Raw genomic sequence first — 17,932 nt, forward strand, 5'->3', positions numbered from 1 at the left:
AATATTCAGAATACTTATGCCTTAAAGAAATCGATCAGTTTTAGTAATAATATTAAAACCAATTTTTAAGTCTCAATTTCAGTTTCTTCCTCCATTAATGCACCTAGCAACCTTTTTGCTTTGCTTTTGCTTTTTTTGAACAAATATACATCCACACCCACGAACAACTGTTTTTGCTCAGTATAAATGGCTGACGTTACTAAAAAGGCCCTGAACAACACAGGGATCAGCACTAAAGCCGTTGCCTCGAACTCTTCATTGTTTGTACGGATCTGTTCATTATGAAAGCATCTCACACTTGCTCTCAAATACTGCACAGCCATGCAAAATCAGACAAAAAAGTCACACATCTGTGAGTATTAATCTAAAAACAACATAAAAACATCACTACAAGCTAGCCATGTGAGTAGAGATGTGTTGTAACACCCAGGCAAAGCTGCCATGAAGATTCAGGTTTCACATAAGGCCAGTCGGCTTAAACATGGCGGACCAAAAGGTCTAACATTGCTAACGAGTTATTAAGAAAAACATGCTGAACTCATATGAAGAGTAGATTGTTTCAATTAATGTGTCGTTAGCTACTGCCAACTAAGACTTTTGTTACACCGATAGAACATACGAATGAGTAACATCAAGCTACTGACAACAACGTCAACAATAGCAGTATGTTCACTATATATTGTTATTAGAGAAGGATTTCAACTGAAAAAATACAAATGAAAACATTACTTTTGAAAGTACTCAATATAAATATTTTTACCAAAATGCAACTATTAAAAATATGTAAAAAAAACTACAGTAACTATAAAAAAAAGTTACATAAATATGTATACTTTATATGAAGATTAAAAAGAACAATTTTACTAAGAGCATAAAGACAAAACAAGCAACAGGTGTGAACAGGTATCTTGTATCTGTAGATAAACATTCATAGTCAGGTACTTGTTGAAGGTTGAAGGAGGACTTACCCTCTGTGGGCTCATAGTTGGATCTGTATTTGAGTTTTGAAGAGCAGCATAACTCAGGAGAAGCCGGTGTAATGTGGCCCCCGCTGCAACAGAACCGGACTGACTGTCCACATCTCGCCACAACACACCTCCCTCTGACGCACAACCACCCACCCACAGATCCACAGCAAAACACGCCACTCGATGTCCACAAGGGCCCCTTGTCCTCAAAATACACTTTCTGTCTCCTCTCTGTCTTTGGGAATCAAAACAACTCTTGGCCTTCTTTCCCTCAGGCTGCTTTGTCTTGCTGCTCTGTCCACTGTACACATAAAACAAGGGTTTGTCAGTTTTGAGGTGGAAACACAATCCGGCACATTACGTAATTGGAGAGTTGCATTCCTGCGGTCTGACAACTAAAGGTTTAATCGTGACCGAATAAACGTGCAGATGTGAAATCTAACACTTTTCTAAATAATCCTGAGAGAAATACAGTTTCTGGTTACTGTTATATTATGCTACACAGTCCGAGTAACAACCATTTAGAACAACAACATCCTACCAATGTGGCTCTTTTGATCCAGGCTAGTAAACAAACACCTAAGCAAAATTACAACATGCTACAAATAGTATACTGTTTAAGAAATGATATACAGAGTAATAATAATGGAGAAGTGACACCAGTCATATTGTGGGAAGCTGTTAAAACCACAGTGAGATGGGAAATAATAGTACATGCATCATGGAAAAAGAAACTATGTCAGATGGAGAAGTTACATTTAGAAAAAAAAATGTAAGAGTTTACAAGAAAAGCATGGGAAAAATTACAAATAAGGAGGTTTATGAAGAGTAAATAAAGTAAAGAAGGAATTCGATCAAAGAGCACTTTAAGAAATTAAGAATTTAACGTATACTAGAGAGAAATATCATTATAATAGTGCAAAATCTTTAAAAAAGGTTAGAATTTAAAGTTAAAAACGAAAAACAAAAATCTATCTGAGTATATGGGATGAAGGATCAATTGAAAGAAAGGGCACGTTGGAAATAGTTTCGTGTTTTATCGTTAGAAACCAGATTCTTCATATTTAGATACAAGTCAAATTAAAAATGATTTGAACTCTTTGAATCTTCCTACAATTAAAGTCAACAAAATGAAATGTTATCCTCTCCAATAAGGGAAGAGATTTTAAGAGTTATTATGAAATTTACAAATACATTTTATGAAGAACGTAATCAATTGTTGTCCGCAATATTGTGTGAGGATTTAAATTGGATTTCGGAACAGGATGAGTGGCCACAGATGTGGAATTCATTTATTATAACTGCAATCCTAAAAGAAGGGAAATACCCTACACTCTTAAAAATAAAGGCGCTTCGCGATGCCATAAAAGAACCTTTTTGTCTAAATGGTTCCATAAAGAACATCTAAAGAACCTTTGTATTCTTTGTGGCAAATAAGGTTCTTCAGATTATAAAAAGGTAAGCTAGAAATGGTTCTTTAAAGAACCTTTGACTGAATGGTTCTTTGTGGAACCAAAAATAATGCTTCTACTGTATAGCATTGCTTGAAGAACCCTTTGAAGCACTTTTATTTTTAAGGGTGTACACAGTGTTCAATGTAGATCAGAAGTTTTCACATCAATAATCGCTACGAGACTTGCTGAGAAAATACCAACAATAATAAACTTGGATCAAACAAGATTTGTAAAAAATCGTACATTAATGGATAATGTACGAAGAACACTCTATCTTATTGATTTTGCAACTAAAACAGAGAAGCAACAGTTAAATATAGCTGCAAGCAACAAAAAAGTGGCACTGTCTCAATTTTTTGAGTACTTTCAGGTCATGGTCTCGATGGTACATACAAAGTTTTGTAATGGTACACCAATGCATTCGTAAAATGTAGCATTTTCTATCATAATACTCTATTGAAGTCAATGGCAATTTCATGTTTTGCGCCACCAAGAGGCAAAATTCCACCAAATTTTGATGTGTTTTTAGAGTGTGCCCATACATACACTACCAGTCAAAAGTTTGGACACACTTTCCCATCAAAGAGAATGGGGAAGTGTGTCCAAACCTTTGACTGGTAGTGTATGTGTCAAATTTGATGAAAATCTCATTTTGTTTGAGTTATAGACATTTCTTTATATAAGAAGAGAAAAAATTACCAATGGCTGACTTTTTTTTTTTTTTTTGCCACTTACTATCAAAATTTTGGCAATTAGGCATTAGTATTTAGCTGGCATCCTATGTTTCCGAATTTCCTACGGTGGTTTTGTGTCGGAGTAACAGTTTCTGAGATATTGGCAAATGTTTTTAAGCGCTAAAATGCAACGTTGCACAAACCATAAGGTAAAACCTGGCATGTTTGGTATCGCTGGACTTGGCAAGGATTCAAGAGTCTAAAAATGTGAAAATAAGTTGATCACACTCAAAGAATATTTAATTTTACCACTAGGTGGCGCTGGCTCGAAACTTCTCAGGCTCCTTTAGACCTATACTGAGTTTTGTAACAATACGTCAATGCATTCGTAAAATATAACATTTTACTACAAAATTCTAAATGGCAGACGCCCAAAATGGCTGACATGGGAAAATTGGGTATCATTCTCAGCATGATGCACAAAATCTAAAGAGACTGTTTTTTTGGCCAAACCATTCAGAAGTTATAAGCTAAAATAGCCATTTTTTGTATCTCCTGACCACTAGGTGGCACTGTGCCAGAACTGTGCAGGTAGCCTCAGGTCATGCTTGTTAAAACACACACCACGTTTAATCTCAAAACACCAAACCGTTGAGGAGATATAGCCTCACATCAAGTTTTGCGTGCTTTTCGTAGAATTCGTTTGCGCGTTATTTGAGAACGGTTTGACTAATCAACTCGAATTCCGTAACTTTTTGCCAGCATGGTCCGTAGATGATCTGAGCCAATTTTAATGAAAAAAGGACGAGTTCGAAAAAGTAGGTTTTACAAACTATTACAAGTAGAAAAAAAACTAAACCTTACGATTTTGGTTCTGTGCCTTACGGCTCAAAAGTTATTAGCATAAACATGAGTGAAATTTTGAACAAGTGGTGGCGCTAGAGAGTTGGAGTTAGAGACTCCAAATTTGCTATGGTTAATGTTGAGACTGCCCTCTATCAGTGTGCCAAAATATACAACTTTCCCACAAGCGGTTCTATGGGCTGCCATGGTCTTGAGCGGTAGAAACAGAAGAAGAAGAATAGGAACGCCGACGATTTCAATAGGTGCCGTCACATCTTCTGTGCTTGGCCCCTAATGATGATATTAGACGCTGAAAAAGCCTTTGATAGGGTTTTGTGGTAATTTATTTTTGAAACTTGTGAAGTATATGGTTTTAATCCAAAGTTTATTCAATTAGTTAAATATATAATCAACCCGAATGCAAGAGTTAGGGCCAATGGAGTTTTTTCAGAGAAGTTTGCGTTAATGAAGGGGACAAGACAGGGGGATTCTTTATTACCCCAGATATTTGCTCTATGTATGGAGCCTTTAGCACAGAGTATGAGAGAAAATTCCTTAATAAAAGGCCTTAAAATTGAAGATGGGGAACATAAACTTGCATTGTATGTGGACGATTTGATTTTGTTTTTAACAAATGTAGAAACATTGTTACCCTCAGTGTTAAAAGAGATAGAGTTAGATGGAGCTATGTCAGGATATAAATTACATTTTAATAAGACAGAAGCTATGGATATTGGGGGTAAATTACAAGAAGGTTTTAAAGAGAATTATAATTTTAAATTATATTATGAGATTATGTATTTGGGAGTGAACAACGTTTATATAAGATAATTTATATAAGTGTAACTATGAAAGAGCCATCATGCTACTCTGTTGTTGTTCTAAATGGTTGTTAGCGTCTTAGCATGTTAGTTAACTGTCAGAGTCAAAAGACCTATGTGCTAGCTAACATGTTCTTGGTCGATGTTAGCATGTTGCTATGTGGTGGCTACGTTGTTTGTTTTCTAGCCAGGGTCGAAAGAGCCACAATGGTAGGGCGTTTCTACGCTGTTGTTGTTCTAAATGGTTGTTAGCGTCTTAGCATGTTAGTTAACTAGCTAAGTCGAAAGATCTATGCGTTTACTAGCATGTTCTAGGTCGATGTTAGCATGTTGCTATGTGGTGGCTACGTTGTTTGTTTTCTAGCCAGGGTTGAAAGAGCCACAATGGTAGGGCGTTTCTATGCTGTTCTTGTTCTAAATGGTTGTTAGCGTCTTAGCATGTTAGTTAACTGTCAGAGTCAAAAGACCTATGCGCTAGCTAACATGTTCTAGGTCGATGTTAGCATGTTGCTATGTGGTGGCTACGTTGTTTGTTTTCTAGCCAGGGTCGAAAGAGCCACAATGGTAGGGCGTTTCTACGCTGTTGTTGTTCTAAATGGTTGTTATCGTCTTAGCATGTTAGTTAAATGTTTGGGTCAAAAGACCTATGCGCTAGCTAACATGTTCTAGGTCGATGTTAGCATGTTGCTATGTGGTTGTTATATTGTTTGTTTTCTAGCCAGGGTCGAAAGAGCCACAATGGTAGGGCGTTTCTACGCTGTTGTTGTTCTAAATGGTTGTTAGCGTGTTACCATGTTTGTTAACTAGCTAAGTCGAAAGATCTATGCGTTTACTAGCATGTTCTAGGTCGATGTTAGCATGTTGCTATGTGGTGGCTACGTTGTTTGTTTTCTAGCCAGGGTTGAAAGAGCCACAATGGTAGGGCGTTTCTATGCTGTTCTTGTTCTAAATGGTTGTTAGCGTCTTAGCATGTTAGTTAACTGTCAGAGTCAAAAGACCTATGCGCTAGCTAACATGTTCTAGGTCGATGTTAGCATGTTGCTATGTGGTTGTTATACTGTTTGTTTTCTAGCCAGGGTCGAAAGAGCCACAATGGTAGGGCGTTTCTACGCTGTTGTTGTTCTAAATGGTTGTTAGCGTGTTACCATGTTTGTTAACTAGCTAAGTCGAAAGATCTATGCGTTTACTAGCATGTTCTAGGTCGATGTTAGCATGTTGCTATGTGGTGGCTACGTTGTTTGTTTTCTAGCCAGGGTTGAAAGAGCCACAATGGTAGGGCGTTTCTATGCTGTTCTTGTTCTAAATGGTTGTTAGCGTCTTAGCATGTTAGTTAACTGTCAGAGTCAAAAGACCTATGCGCTAGCTAACATGTTCTAGGTCGATGTTAGCATGTTGCTATGTGGTTGTTATACTGTTTGTTTTCTAGCCAGGGTCGAAAGAGCCACAATGGTAGGGCGTTTCTACGCTGTTGTTGTTCTAAATGGTTGTTAGCGTGTTACCATGTTTGCTAACTAGCTAAGTCGAAAGATCTATGCGTTAACTAGCATGTTCTAGGTCGATGTTAGCATGTTGCTATGTGGTTGTTATACTGTTTGTTTACTAGCCAGGGTCGAAAGGGCCATAGTGGTAGGGTGTTGCTTTGCTGTTGTTCCAAATGGTTGTTAGCATGTTTGCTAACTGGCAGAGTCAAAAGAGCTATGCGCTAGCTAGCATGTTCTGGGTGGTTGTTAGCATGTTGCTATGTGGTTGCTATGTTGTTTGTTTCCTAGCCAAAGTCAAAAGAAGCACAATGGTACGGTTTTGCTACGCTGTTGTTGTTCTAAATGGTTGTTCGTGTATTAGCATGTTTGTTAACTGGCAGAGTCAAAAGCTATGGGCTAGCTAACATGTTCTGGGAAGGTACTAGCATGTTTTATGCGAATTGCTAGTGTGTTTGCTTACTAGCCCGGGTTAAAATAGTCACATTGCTAGTGTGCTGATACACAGCTGTTGTTTTGAATGGTTTTTAGCATGTTGCTATGTGAAAGCTAGGGTGTTGCTAGGTAAATACTTACCTGCCCATGTTTTGGTATAATTCCACAAGTCTGAGATTTTTAGGGTGTACGTTTAACAAGCCAAAAGAGCCATGTTGTTAGGGTGTTGCTGCATAAATGCTATTTTAGCGTGCTGCTACGGGCCCAAGTGCTACAATACTAGGGTGCTGCTGCTTGCCTCCTCAAAGTAAAAGAACAAATCTGCAAATATGAGCAACAGAAAAAGCATGCTAGCATTAGCAAACACCACCAAAAATGACTTCAAATGACTGATTAGCCATGTCAGTCAACACGGTTAGCATTACATTGCACACTTACAGTATAAACAGCGTTCCCTTTAAAAATGATGAAGGGCCGTAACTTCACTACATACACATGATCAAAGCGACTGAATGTTCATGAAATATTCAAACATCTTCATGGCATGTTGACAGCCATATATCGGACACTGCCGCCCGCTTCCAGTCTGGCTCTGTTTGTGGAGCACAACTCAAGAGTCTATTGTCTACGCTTGGCCTCCCTCACTGGGGCCCTTTTAGCGGAGACCCATTTGAAATTTGAAATCAACTCATTTGAAATGTGTTTGTACCTATCAAAGGGTCTCGCCATTCGATTTCGATTGTACCTGGCTTCATCTCCCATTAGGAATTCTTCTTCTCTGTGCCTTCCTCGTGTTTCTGTTCATGAATAAAACACAGCCGAGCTCAATGTCTGAGCTCAGTTTACACGCACAGCGCTGGCGTCTTTAAAAGGGGGTCCCTGCCTACCCGCTATATCATCGAGCCAATGCCTGGAGCGCTTCCAGACTCCTATACGCACGCGCACGGACGAACACTTTCCATTGCAGACATCACCTCAATGAAACTCTCTCCTTGTGTTTAACGACGTATCAGATCGTTCATTACACAATAGTGATTAGAAACTAAACTCAGATGACCATTCGCTTGATATGATGCTTGTAATTGGGATTAGGACAACTATACTGGATCTCAGACTAAATTTCAGCATGTAAGGAAAATAGGACGAATTCAAGTTTTGACCATGTAGATATGTGTGTAAAACTAAACGGATAACAGTACTTTTATTATACAAATGATAAAAGTACGGTTAGACATCGATTCCCCACAGACTTCACGGCATTAAACAATAAATAATTTCTGATTTGAATACATGTGGCCACTATTTTATTTTATTTGATTAATTCTGCTACTCCAAGGCTGGGTTTTGCAGTACTGTTAAGAGTCAGCAGATGGCAGCCAATGAAATTGCAAGTATTAAGATGTAATATATACACTGCACTGCTTGCGGTTTGTTTACAAACTAAGAAGAACAATGTTTTAAAACAGTGTTTACAAATAAGGGAAGAATAATGTTTTAAAACACTGTTTGTTTACAAATAAGGAAAAATTATGTTTTAAAATGCAGTTTGTTTACATATAAGGTTGGAACAATATTTTAAACGCTGTTTGTTCACAAATAAGGGAAAAACGATGTTTAAAAATGCTGTTTGTTTACAAAAAAGGTAAAATGTTTCAAAATGCCATTTGTTTACAAAAAGGGAATAAACAATGTTTTAAAATGCTGTTCATTTACAAATAAGGGAAAACCAATGTTTTAAACCACGGTTTGTTTACAAAAAAGGGAAGAACAATGTGTTAAAACGGCTTTTTTTTTTTTTACAAAAAAGGGAAGAATGTTTTAAACATTTAAACAATGTTTTAAAATGCTGTTTACTTACAAATAAGGGAAGAACAATGTTTTTAAATGCCGTTTGTTTACAAAAAAAGAACCATGTTTTGAAACACTGTTTACAAATAAGGGAAGAAACAATATTTTTAAACGCCATTTGTTTACAAAAAATGAAGAACGATTTTTTTGAAACACTGTTTTTTACAAATAAGGGAATGCTGTTTTTTACAAATAAGGGAATGCTGTTTGTTTACAAAGAAGGTGAAAACGATGTTTTAAAACGGTGTTAGTTTACAAATAAGCGAAAAACGATGGTTTACAACAGCATTTGTTTACAAAGAAGGTTAGAAACATGTTTTAAAACACTGCTTGTTTACAAAAAAGTGAATAACGATGTTTTAAAACGGCGTTTGTTTACAAAAAAGGGAATAACAATGTTTTAAAACACTGCATTTCCAAATAACGGTAGAAACGTTTTAAAACGCTGTTCGTTTACAAAAAAAGACAAGAGTGATGTTTTAAAATGCCGTTCGTTTACAATTATGGGAAGAACAATGTTTTAAAACACTATTTGTTTATAAAAAAGGGAAGAAACCATGGTTTATAATGCAGATTGTTTACAAAAACATTGGGGTTGAAATAAACCGTTTTTTATACAAATACTAACTTTACAGTTACATAATCATTACTTCCAATTTATTGTTTTAAAATATAAACATTTAATTGGTGGCTGTGGCTGATGGATTTATTTAAACAAATTAAACACTAAAGAACATTAAATGAATATGCTACATGGTGCATAAATTTGGCAAAATGCTTCTCTTTGTAGTAAATTTTTCTAGCTGACTAATGAGTTTATGGTTACCAAATATGTTTTTCTAAGATTAATGTGACGTTACATCACGTATGGTTTACAAGCTGTTATATTAATGTCTTTCCGTGGTTGAAACACTGATTAAGCAATTACAATTACATGAGACAGGATACGGATTTCGGTAAGTTTACGCTTTCTTTTTACATAACATCAGATGTTTATTTTGCGCTGAAAACTATTAAAGCAGAGGAGACGATCAGTTCATGTGTCGCTTCTCTCGAACTGAGGCACTACAATGATCTGTCAGCATTTATTGATTGAATACTGTAATAAAATTGAGAGATTTCAAATTTGAGGCTTTGTTTCATATGAAAAGTAACAAAGCACAAAGCTTATTGCGATTTATTGGATGGAAGGCACCAAAAGGTTTAGTTCATTAACTGAAAACAGGCTACACTAATCAATATCATTTCATAAAAATGAGAATCCATTAAAATCGACAAACCAGTATTTAAGTTCTTTAACTAAAAGGCAAAACTAGCCTAAAATATCCTATAATTCCTCCTCATGACCATAAAGGCAGCACAGCAGACGGCAATTTCTCTTGACATTTATGATGGCATGACACCATTTATTTAACAGCATTCAAAATGACATATTTTTTGATGAAAAATACAGACAAAACAGTCTTTCAGTTCCTCTTGATTCCATCAAAAAGTTGCAGAGGAAAAAGAAAACAACTCTAATAATGAATGAGACTGACTCTTCCTCAGTCCAGCAGAGTCCAAAGTCAATTTTTAGGATCTCGAAAACAAACCGTGAATGCTGAGCACCGTTTCTGAGCTTCTTGGCTAAAAAATATTAAGTGCCCTTGTATGTGAAACAGTCTGATGTGTTTAAGAGGGGTTGGTGCTGGCCGTCCCGGAGGGTTTGGGATGAGTGTGAGTGTATGTTACTGAGGTGGTAAAGGGATGCCGCGGGGGTCCGTGACCTGCCCTTCCTGTAGGTTTTTGACCAGTTGAGCGAGCCAGCGTTTGGTGGTGGAGTCGTCCTTTAGCACTTGAGCAAACGTGGTGTCCTTCAGCTGGTCGGGCAGGCACTGACGCAGAGCTTCTCTTGCCCTGAGACACAAAATATCATTCGTATTTGAATATGATTTTTTAATCTTCTTTTTTTAATTTGATCACACTGATTTGAGCCTATGAGGACACAGTGGATTAGTTGTGTTTTTGATAGTAATGCGCCACAGAATGCACAAAAAATTAAGAGAGGAGTTGGGTCAGCTATAGCTCATTGTCATTTAAAGAGACATGCACCGAAATAGGTTAATGTGAACAGAGATGTTTGTTAAAAGGTAAAAAGGGTGTTGTTTTACACGACCATTGAAGAATTTTACCCAAGTATAAAATATACTGCAGACATTTCATGAAGACCTTAAAGAATCATACCAACTTGCGGAAAATGGGCATCCGACGACCCCATTCAGAGAAAAATAAAAAAATACCTGGAATTGTCAGAAAGTCGTAAATAACAGCGCACAACATGTTTCAACAGGCGAGCCGAGGGCTCCTTAGACAATTGAAGAACCATCTTCCCCTGTGAGACAACAAAAAAATAAAAATAACAATGAGATATATACATACATATACATACACATCTGAAAAAAAAGTGAAATGGGTGAATCAGTTTAATCAATAAACGCAGTTAAAAATCACTTCATACACTGATCAACTGTTTTTGATATTTGTTTTAATTTTATTACTATACATTTGATTTTATTTAATATATATTTTTTATTTATTAATTCATTAGTCGTTTTTTATTTTTTGCAAAATAATATTAATCACTACATATACACTATTATTACTTCTACTACTTCCCTCTTATTTTTTCAATTATTTAAATGTATTATCATAGTATTTAAGTATTTTTTCAAATTATTTTAGCTTCAAATGTCATTCATTTTCATAAAAATCAAGTAAAAAATTACAATTCATTAACTTCTCATTTATTTATGTTTTCATAATTATTTTTGTATAAACAAAAGCAAAATCTTACTTTATTATAATTCCCTTAATTCATCAGTTGTAATTAGTTTCTGTTCTTCAAAATATTTTTTTTGTAATATTTACATGTTATATCTAAATATTTGAAAAATATTTTCCTTTTTTTTCTAATTTTACAATCAAATGTCATTCATTTTTATCCAAAAAAATGCATTTACAAATTATAATTTACATAGCATTTCTTTAATAACTGTATATGTATTTATTAGTCTCTTCTGCTCACCAAGCCTGCATTTATTTGATCCAAAGTACAGCAAAAACAGTAAAATTGAGATATTTTTACTCTTTAAAATAAGTTTTCTATTTGAATATATTTTAAAATGTAATTTATTCCCGTGATTTCAAAGCTGAATTTTTTGCATCATTACTCCAGTCACATGATCCTTTAGAAATCATTCTAATATTCTGATTTTCTGCTTAACTTTTTTTTTTTTTCATTTATCTGAATAATTTATTTCCCTTTCATTTCTTTTTCAATGGTATAGTCATAGTGTATAATAATACAAAAGCTTTTTATTTCATATAAATGCTGATCTTTGGATCTTTCTCATCAAAGAGTGCTGAAAAAAGTAGCCTACTAAAGTACTAAAAAAGTACTAAAGTACTAAAGTTAAATAAAGTTTTAAATATTGATAATAAAATGTTTCTTCTGAAGGACCATGTGACACTGAAGACTGGAGTAATGATGCTGAAAATTTAGCTTTGATCACAGGAATCAATTACAGTTTAAAATACATATAAAAGAAAACAATTATTTTAAATAGCAAAAATATTTCAAAATATTACTGTTTTTGCTGTACCTTGGATCAAATAAATGCAGGCTTGGTGAACAGAAGAGACTTCTTAAAAAAAACATTTAAAATCTTAAATGTTCAAAAAATAGAAAGTGTCAAGCGTAATAAGAATTATGAATAAGATGAATAAAAAAAAAGACTCACCAATATCATGGCAACATGTGAAAAGCGCTCATAGGTCTGGCAGATATACGCAAGGCCTGTGTCATCCAAGAGGATCTTCTGCAGTATAAATGTGGCCACCTGAAAGAGAAACACATTTTAGTGGTTTTAACAGAGAAAAATATATATATGAAACTAATATATGTGAGTAAGCGAACCGTTTTGGAGAGCTCGCTGCCGGACTCCATGATGCGCAGACAGAGAGGTATGATTTCTGTGGTCAACAGGAAGTTGATCACCTCCTGCTCATCTGTTTTCACTAGTGCACCTATCAGACATGTACATTTCAATACACAGCTTCTTACTAGGATGATTTTTGTTTATTAGCCGGATGGTTTTCTTACCGATAACACCCAGACTTGTGAGCCGCAGGTATTCGAAGGGTCGCGTTTTACTGACCGTGTGAAGAAAAGGATACAGAAACAGTGGGATGTGAGCTGCCAGGAAAGCAGAGCTGAGGATGAAAAACAAAGGAAAAACAGTTAGCGTGGTATAGGATTAATAATATTGTGTCATTTCCATTGTACAGGAAGTGAGTTACCGTGTCTCTACATGGGAGGCCACACACTGCAGCAGTGCTAAAGCGTTACACACTCGATTAGACTGATGTGCGGTCAGTGTCGGGGGGTTTATGGATGGGTAGATGTTCACAATCTCCTGTGAAAGTGAGAGAGAGAGAAAAGTAAGACACCAAATGACAATCTAGTTATTTTACATTTTAAAATAAATCCAAAGAACACCTTTAATATGAAGTTACATTATTTTCATTATTTTATTTTAACCTTTATACATTTTTTTTAACATTAATCAGTAAATGTTACTTTGATGGTTAAAATGTATATTTTAAAGATGACAATTTCTTTAACAACTTATTTTTTTTGTATAATCATTGCTAATTTTATACTATATATTAGCTATGAATTCTTACATTTTAAATAGAAAACTTATTTAAAAAAATATAATATTCTAAAAATTGGCAAATTGAATTATTATAACTACACATTAATTTTAGTCTAATATTTAAATATCTGAATATTTTAAGAATTGTTTTACTGTCAAATATCATTCATTTAAATGATAAGACCAAATTTATGAATATAAACAAATCAGTTAAAAAAAAAAATCAATAGATCAATAAAAAAAAACTTAAAATAAATATTTTTAAAACAACTATAATAATAATTTTATTTTTGTATAATTGAGTGCAAAGTGTTATACGCCATTTTCATTATTTGTTAATTTATTAGTCATTATTATTTTACTCTTTTATTATTTTATTTTTTTGTACATGTACAACTTTTTACAGCCATTTGTCATTCATTTTCATTCCTAAAATGTTTGGTTGAATTCATAAATGGGAAAAAAATCCATTAAATCAATAAAAATGCAGTTACAAATTTTTTCTCCATTATTGGATTTACACTTTTTTAATTTTATTTTTGTATAGGCTACATACTGTATTTTCCTTTCTTATAATAATTTTATTTTAATAATGAATTAATTATTTTGTATAGAATCTTTCCACAAATGTTTTACTGCAAAATTTCTTTATATATTGAAATAATCAATTAAAATGCAGTTACAAATTACTTTTTTCCTATTTTTGAATTCACACAGTTTTTTCTTTGTATATATACTGGATTTTCCTTAATTGTGAATTAATTTAAATGTCAAATCAATTAAAATGAGCTGTTAATTGTTTCAATATTTGTCTGTATTTGTATACACATATATACACACATATACAGTCAAGCCGGAAATTATTTATACCCCTGGCAAATTCTGACTTAAAGTTACTTTTATTCAACCAGCAAGTTTTTTTTTTTTGACCGGAAATGACACAGGCTTGTCCCAAAAGATAATAAGACTTTGTACAAGAGGCATCATTGTGGAAAAAAATATTTCTCAGCTTTTATTTACATCTGAACAAAAAGTGGCATGTCCAAAATTATTCATACCCTTTGCAAACTGTCACAGTCTATGGGAAAATCCAAAGTTCTATACCATTCCAAATAGTCCAAGCTGTTCTAAAGCATCCTAATTACCCTGATTCATTGGGAACAGCTGTTTTAATCAACTCAACAGCTGAAAAACAGAAGCTCTCTGCTGTTGGTTTGTGGACAGTCATGGCTAAGACAAAGGAGCTCACTGAGGACCTGCTGCTGCGCATTGTGGCTGCTCACAAGTCAGGAAAGGGCTATAAGACCATATCTAAATGTTTTGAAGTTCCAGTGGCTACAGTGCAAAGTATTATTAAAAAATACAAGACGTTCCGCACTGTGAAAAATCTCAGAGGATGTGGTTGGAAGCCAAAAGTGACACCTGTGCTGGCCAGGAGGATAGTGAGAGAGGTAAAAAAGAATCCAAGGGTCACCACCAAGGCCATCCTGATGAATCTGGGCTCTGCTGGTGGAAACATCTCAAGGCAGACAGTCCAACGGACACTGCACACCACTGGGTTCAATGGACGCAGACCAAGGTGGACACCACTGCTCCAGATAAGGCACACAATAGCGCACTTGTGGCCTTTACAAATGCGCATCTGGACAAAGAAGAAGACTTCTGGTCTTCTGTTTTATGGTCAGATGAAACAATTTAAATGTTTGGCCACAATGATGTAGCCTTCATTTGGCATAAAAAAGGAGAAGCCTTCAACCCTAAGAACACCATCCCCACTGTCAAACATGGTGGTGGGAACCTAATGTTTTGGGGGTGTTTTTCAGCCGGTGGACCAGGGAACCTAATCACAGTAAACAGCACCATGAAAAAGAAGCAATACATCAAAATTCTCAACAACAACATCAGGCAGTCTGCAGAGAAACCCTTGGGCACCAGTGGACATTTCAGCACAACAACCCAAAACACTCAGCAGAAGTGGTGAAGAAATGGTTAGCAGACAAAAACATTAACGTTTTGCAGTGGCCCAGCCAGAGTCCTGACTCAAATCCAATTGAGAATCTGTGGAGGGAGCTAAAGATCAGGGTGATGGCAAGGAGACCCTCTAACCTGAAAGAGCTGGAGCTCATCGCTAAAGATGAATGAGCAAAAACACCAGTGGAGAGATGCAAAAAGCTGGTCAGCAATTATAGGAAGCGTTTGATTACTGTAAGAGCCAATAAATTGATTATTTGATTATTGGCTTTTCTATTGATTATTGAGAAGGGTATGAATAATTTTGGACATGCCGCTTTTTGTTCAAATGTAAATAAAAGATAAGTAATCATTTTTTCCACAATGATGCCTCTTGTGCATCATCTTATCTTCTTGGAGACGTCTGTGTCATTTCTAATAAAAAAAAAAAAATTGCTGGTTGAATAAAAGTAACTTATGAATAATTTTGGGTTTGACTCTACCTATATATTATGATCCATTAAATCCATAAAATATTTAGTTAATAATAACTCCACCCCCTTGTTTGTATATGTATTTTATATTTTTGTATAATATTTTAATAACCGTTTAAATAAAATAACAATATATAGTCATCTATAGATCTAAATTAAGTCTAGAATTTACTTTATAACCAAGAATCTTTGTTTCACTGTCTCACTTAAGGGTTAGAAATACATTTTTTATTGGGGGCAATATTTGCCCTCTGGAACTGATTTCTGCCCTTGAATTTATAAGGTATATTTATTCATTTTGGTGGCATTTTTGCCACAAGTCCTCATTCATTGGTGACCCTGGTACACAGACAATATTGCTTCCTAACCAACCAGTATAACTCAGTTTATTGCATGTTAAATTGAGCATGAAGTGACTGGCACGCACCTGTAGGAGAGCCGCTATAGTACCGCAGGAGTGCCAGAGCATGGGAGCCAGATCGGCCACAGACTCCCTCTTTTTGCTGAGCTCCAGCAGGGCGTTCTCACGTGTTTCGGGGCTGGAGAGCTCATTGATCCATTGATAGATCTTCTCACGGTCCACCTGCGTCAAACCCGCCGTGGTTACAGTCTACAGGACAGAGATCACAGAGGGAAAACTCATCAATTGTTGTATATTAGAACCAATATTTATTACACAATCAAGCTTAATTCAAATTTACATTAAGTTTATTTAATTATTCTTAAAAATGCATTAATTGAAACGTTTTATTATACGTTTTTCTTGCATTTAATCATTCTTACATTAACTTAAAGACTTGATTTTTTAAATGTTTAATTTTATGCCCCTTATTTTCTGTTTATTAATGCACTTTCTTATAATCTTGTATGACATGTTTTAGAAACTACAGGAATGAATCATTATTAACAAATCATTACTATTTATTATTACTAGACAACTTCCACACGAAACAGCAACAAAAACAGACAGACTACTGATACAGTGTATAAACAGTTTCGTTATTATGAATAATAAAATTAATAAATCACACATTAATGAACTAATGGCTACGCATGTTTACAAACAACACACGTGGAAAAACTCAAACTCGTCATTTCTTATTTCAAACATAAGACACTCTAATAAACATATAAACTCAAATTACGCAAGATACATATTCGTATCCTAAATTAAAGCAGTGTTTAAGTTTTAATACATCACCATAGTAACTGGCTGCATTAGCTTTAGCCGTTAGCTCTACCCGGCCCCAGCACAAACAAGGGTAAAATGGCCAAAACCTCGCAAAAACTCACCGTTCCTGTAGCCAACATCCTCCCTGTTACCTTATTGTGATCTCCAGTACAAACGAGGTGTGGTTGTTAAAACAAAGGGAAATAAATCGGGTTTACATTAGCAAACAAGCTAAGAGGAAAACAACCGCCTTCCGCCGCCGCTGCTGCTTCTACGGTTCTCTTCCGGTGGGCTTTTCTTCTTCTGTGTAAGTTTATGGCGGGCAAAAACGGATCTAGCGTTCACTGCTGCCATCAAGCTGACTCTGTTTATATAGGATGTACTGTAATAATATATTTTTAATTGAAATTAAAACATAGAATTACTGTAATATCATTACATAAAAATGATAGATAGATATAATATTTTTATACATTTTAATATTATTTCATAAAATGTATAGATAGTAAAGAATAAATAATATTATTATATTATATTATATTATATTAAAAAAAACTTTTTTATATTATTATTACAATTAAAAGTATTATTATTATAATTATGATTGCCGTTGTTATTATTGTTACATCTGTTGATATTATAGCGATTAAAATTATATAATAATAATAATTATTATTATTATGATTGAAATAAAAAATGGAATTGCTGCAATGTTTTTTATAAAACGTATAGATGAGTAAAAAATATATTATTATATTATTTTTATTAAAATAAAAACTATTATTATATTATTATTATAATAAAACAATTATTATTATCACAATTATGATTGTTTTTGCTATTATTGTTATATCTGTTAATATTCATTATAAAGATTTATAATAATAATTATAATTTTTATACTGATTAAAATAAAAATAGAATTGCTGTAATATTATTTAATAAAAATTGATAGATCGACAAATAGATATTAAAGAATATTCTATTATATTATTAAAATACTATTATATTAAAATACTATTATTATTTTTTATTTATTTTTATATTATTATTATTTACTATTACAAATAAAATAATATTATGATTGTAATATTGTTAA

General features: G+C 34.2%; 2 protein-coding genes across 2 annotated transcripts in view; both read right to left on the reverse strand.

The window, feature by feature from the left end:
* plcd4a (phospholipase C, delta 4a) overlaps positions 1-1,088 on the reverse strand; it is a 28,480-nt gene extending 27,392 nt beyond the window's left edge. The window contains exon 1 of the mRNA XM_073843832.1: positions 969-1,088. The gene's annotated coding sequence lies outside the window, so the exon portion shown is untranslated. The remainder of the gene's footprint in view (positions 1-968) is intronic.
* An 8,806-nt stretch (positions 1,089-9,894) lies between these two features.
* On the reverse strand, positions 9,895-17,102 carry cnot9 (CCR4-NOT transcription complex subunit 9). The gene is made up of 8 exons (XM_073844606.1): positions 16,956-17,102; positions 16,090-16,272; positions 12,860-12,975; positions 12,663-12,772; positions 12,477-12,586; positions 12,301-12,399; positions 10,801-10,892; positions 9,895-10,417 (listed from the first exon to the last, which is right to left on the reverse strand). Exons 1-8 carry the CDS (start codon positions 16,971-16,973, stop codon positions 10,249-10,251), a joined length of 897 nt encoding a protein of 298 aa, XP_073700707.1. The 5' UTR covers positions 16,974-17,102; the 3' UTR covers positions 9,895-10,248.
* Positions 17,103-17,932: the final 830 nt, after the last annotated feature.

Source organism: Garra rufa, chromosome 7 (genome assembly GCF_049309525.1).
Source record: "Garra rufa chromosome 7, GarRuf1.0, whole genome shotgun sequence".
Taxonomy (NCBI): Eukaryota; Metazoa; Chordata; class Actinopteri; order Cypriniformes; family Cyprinidae; genus Garra; species Garra rufa.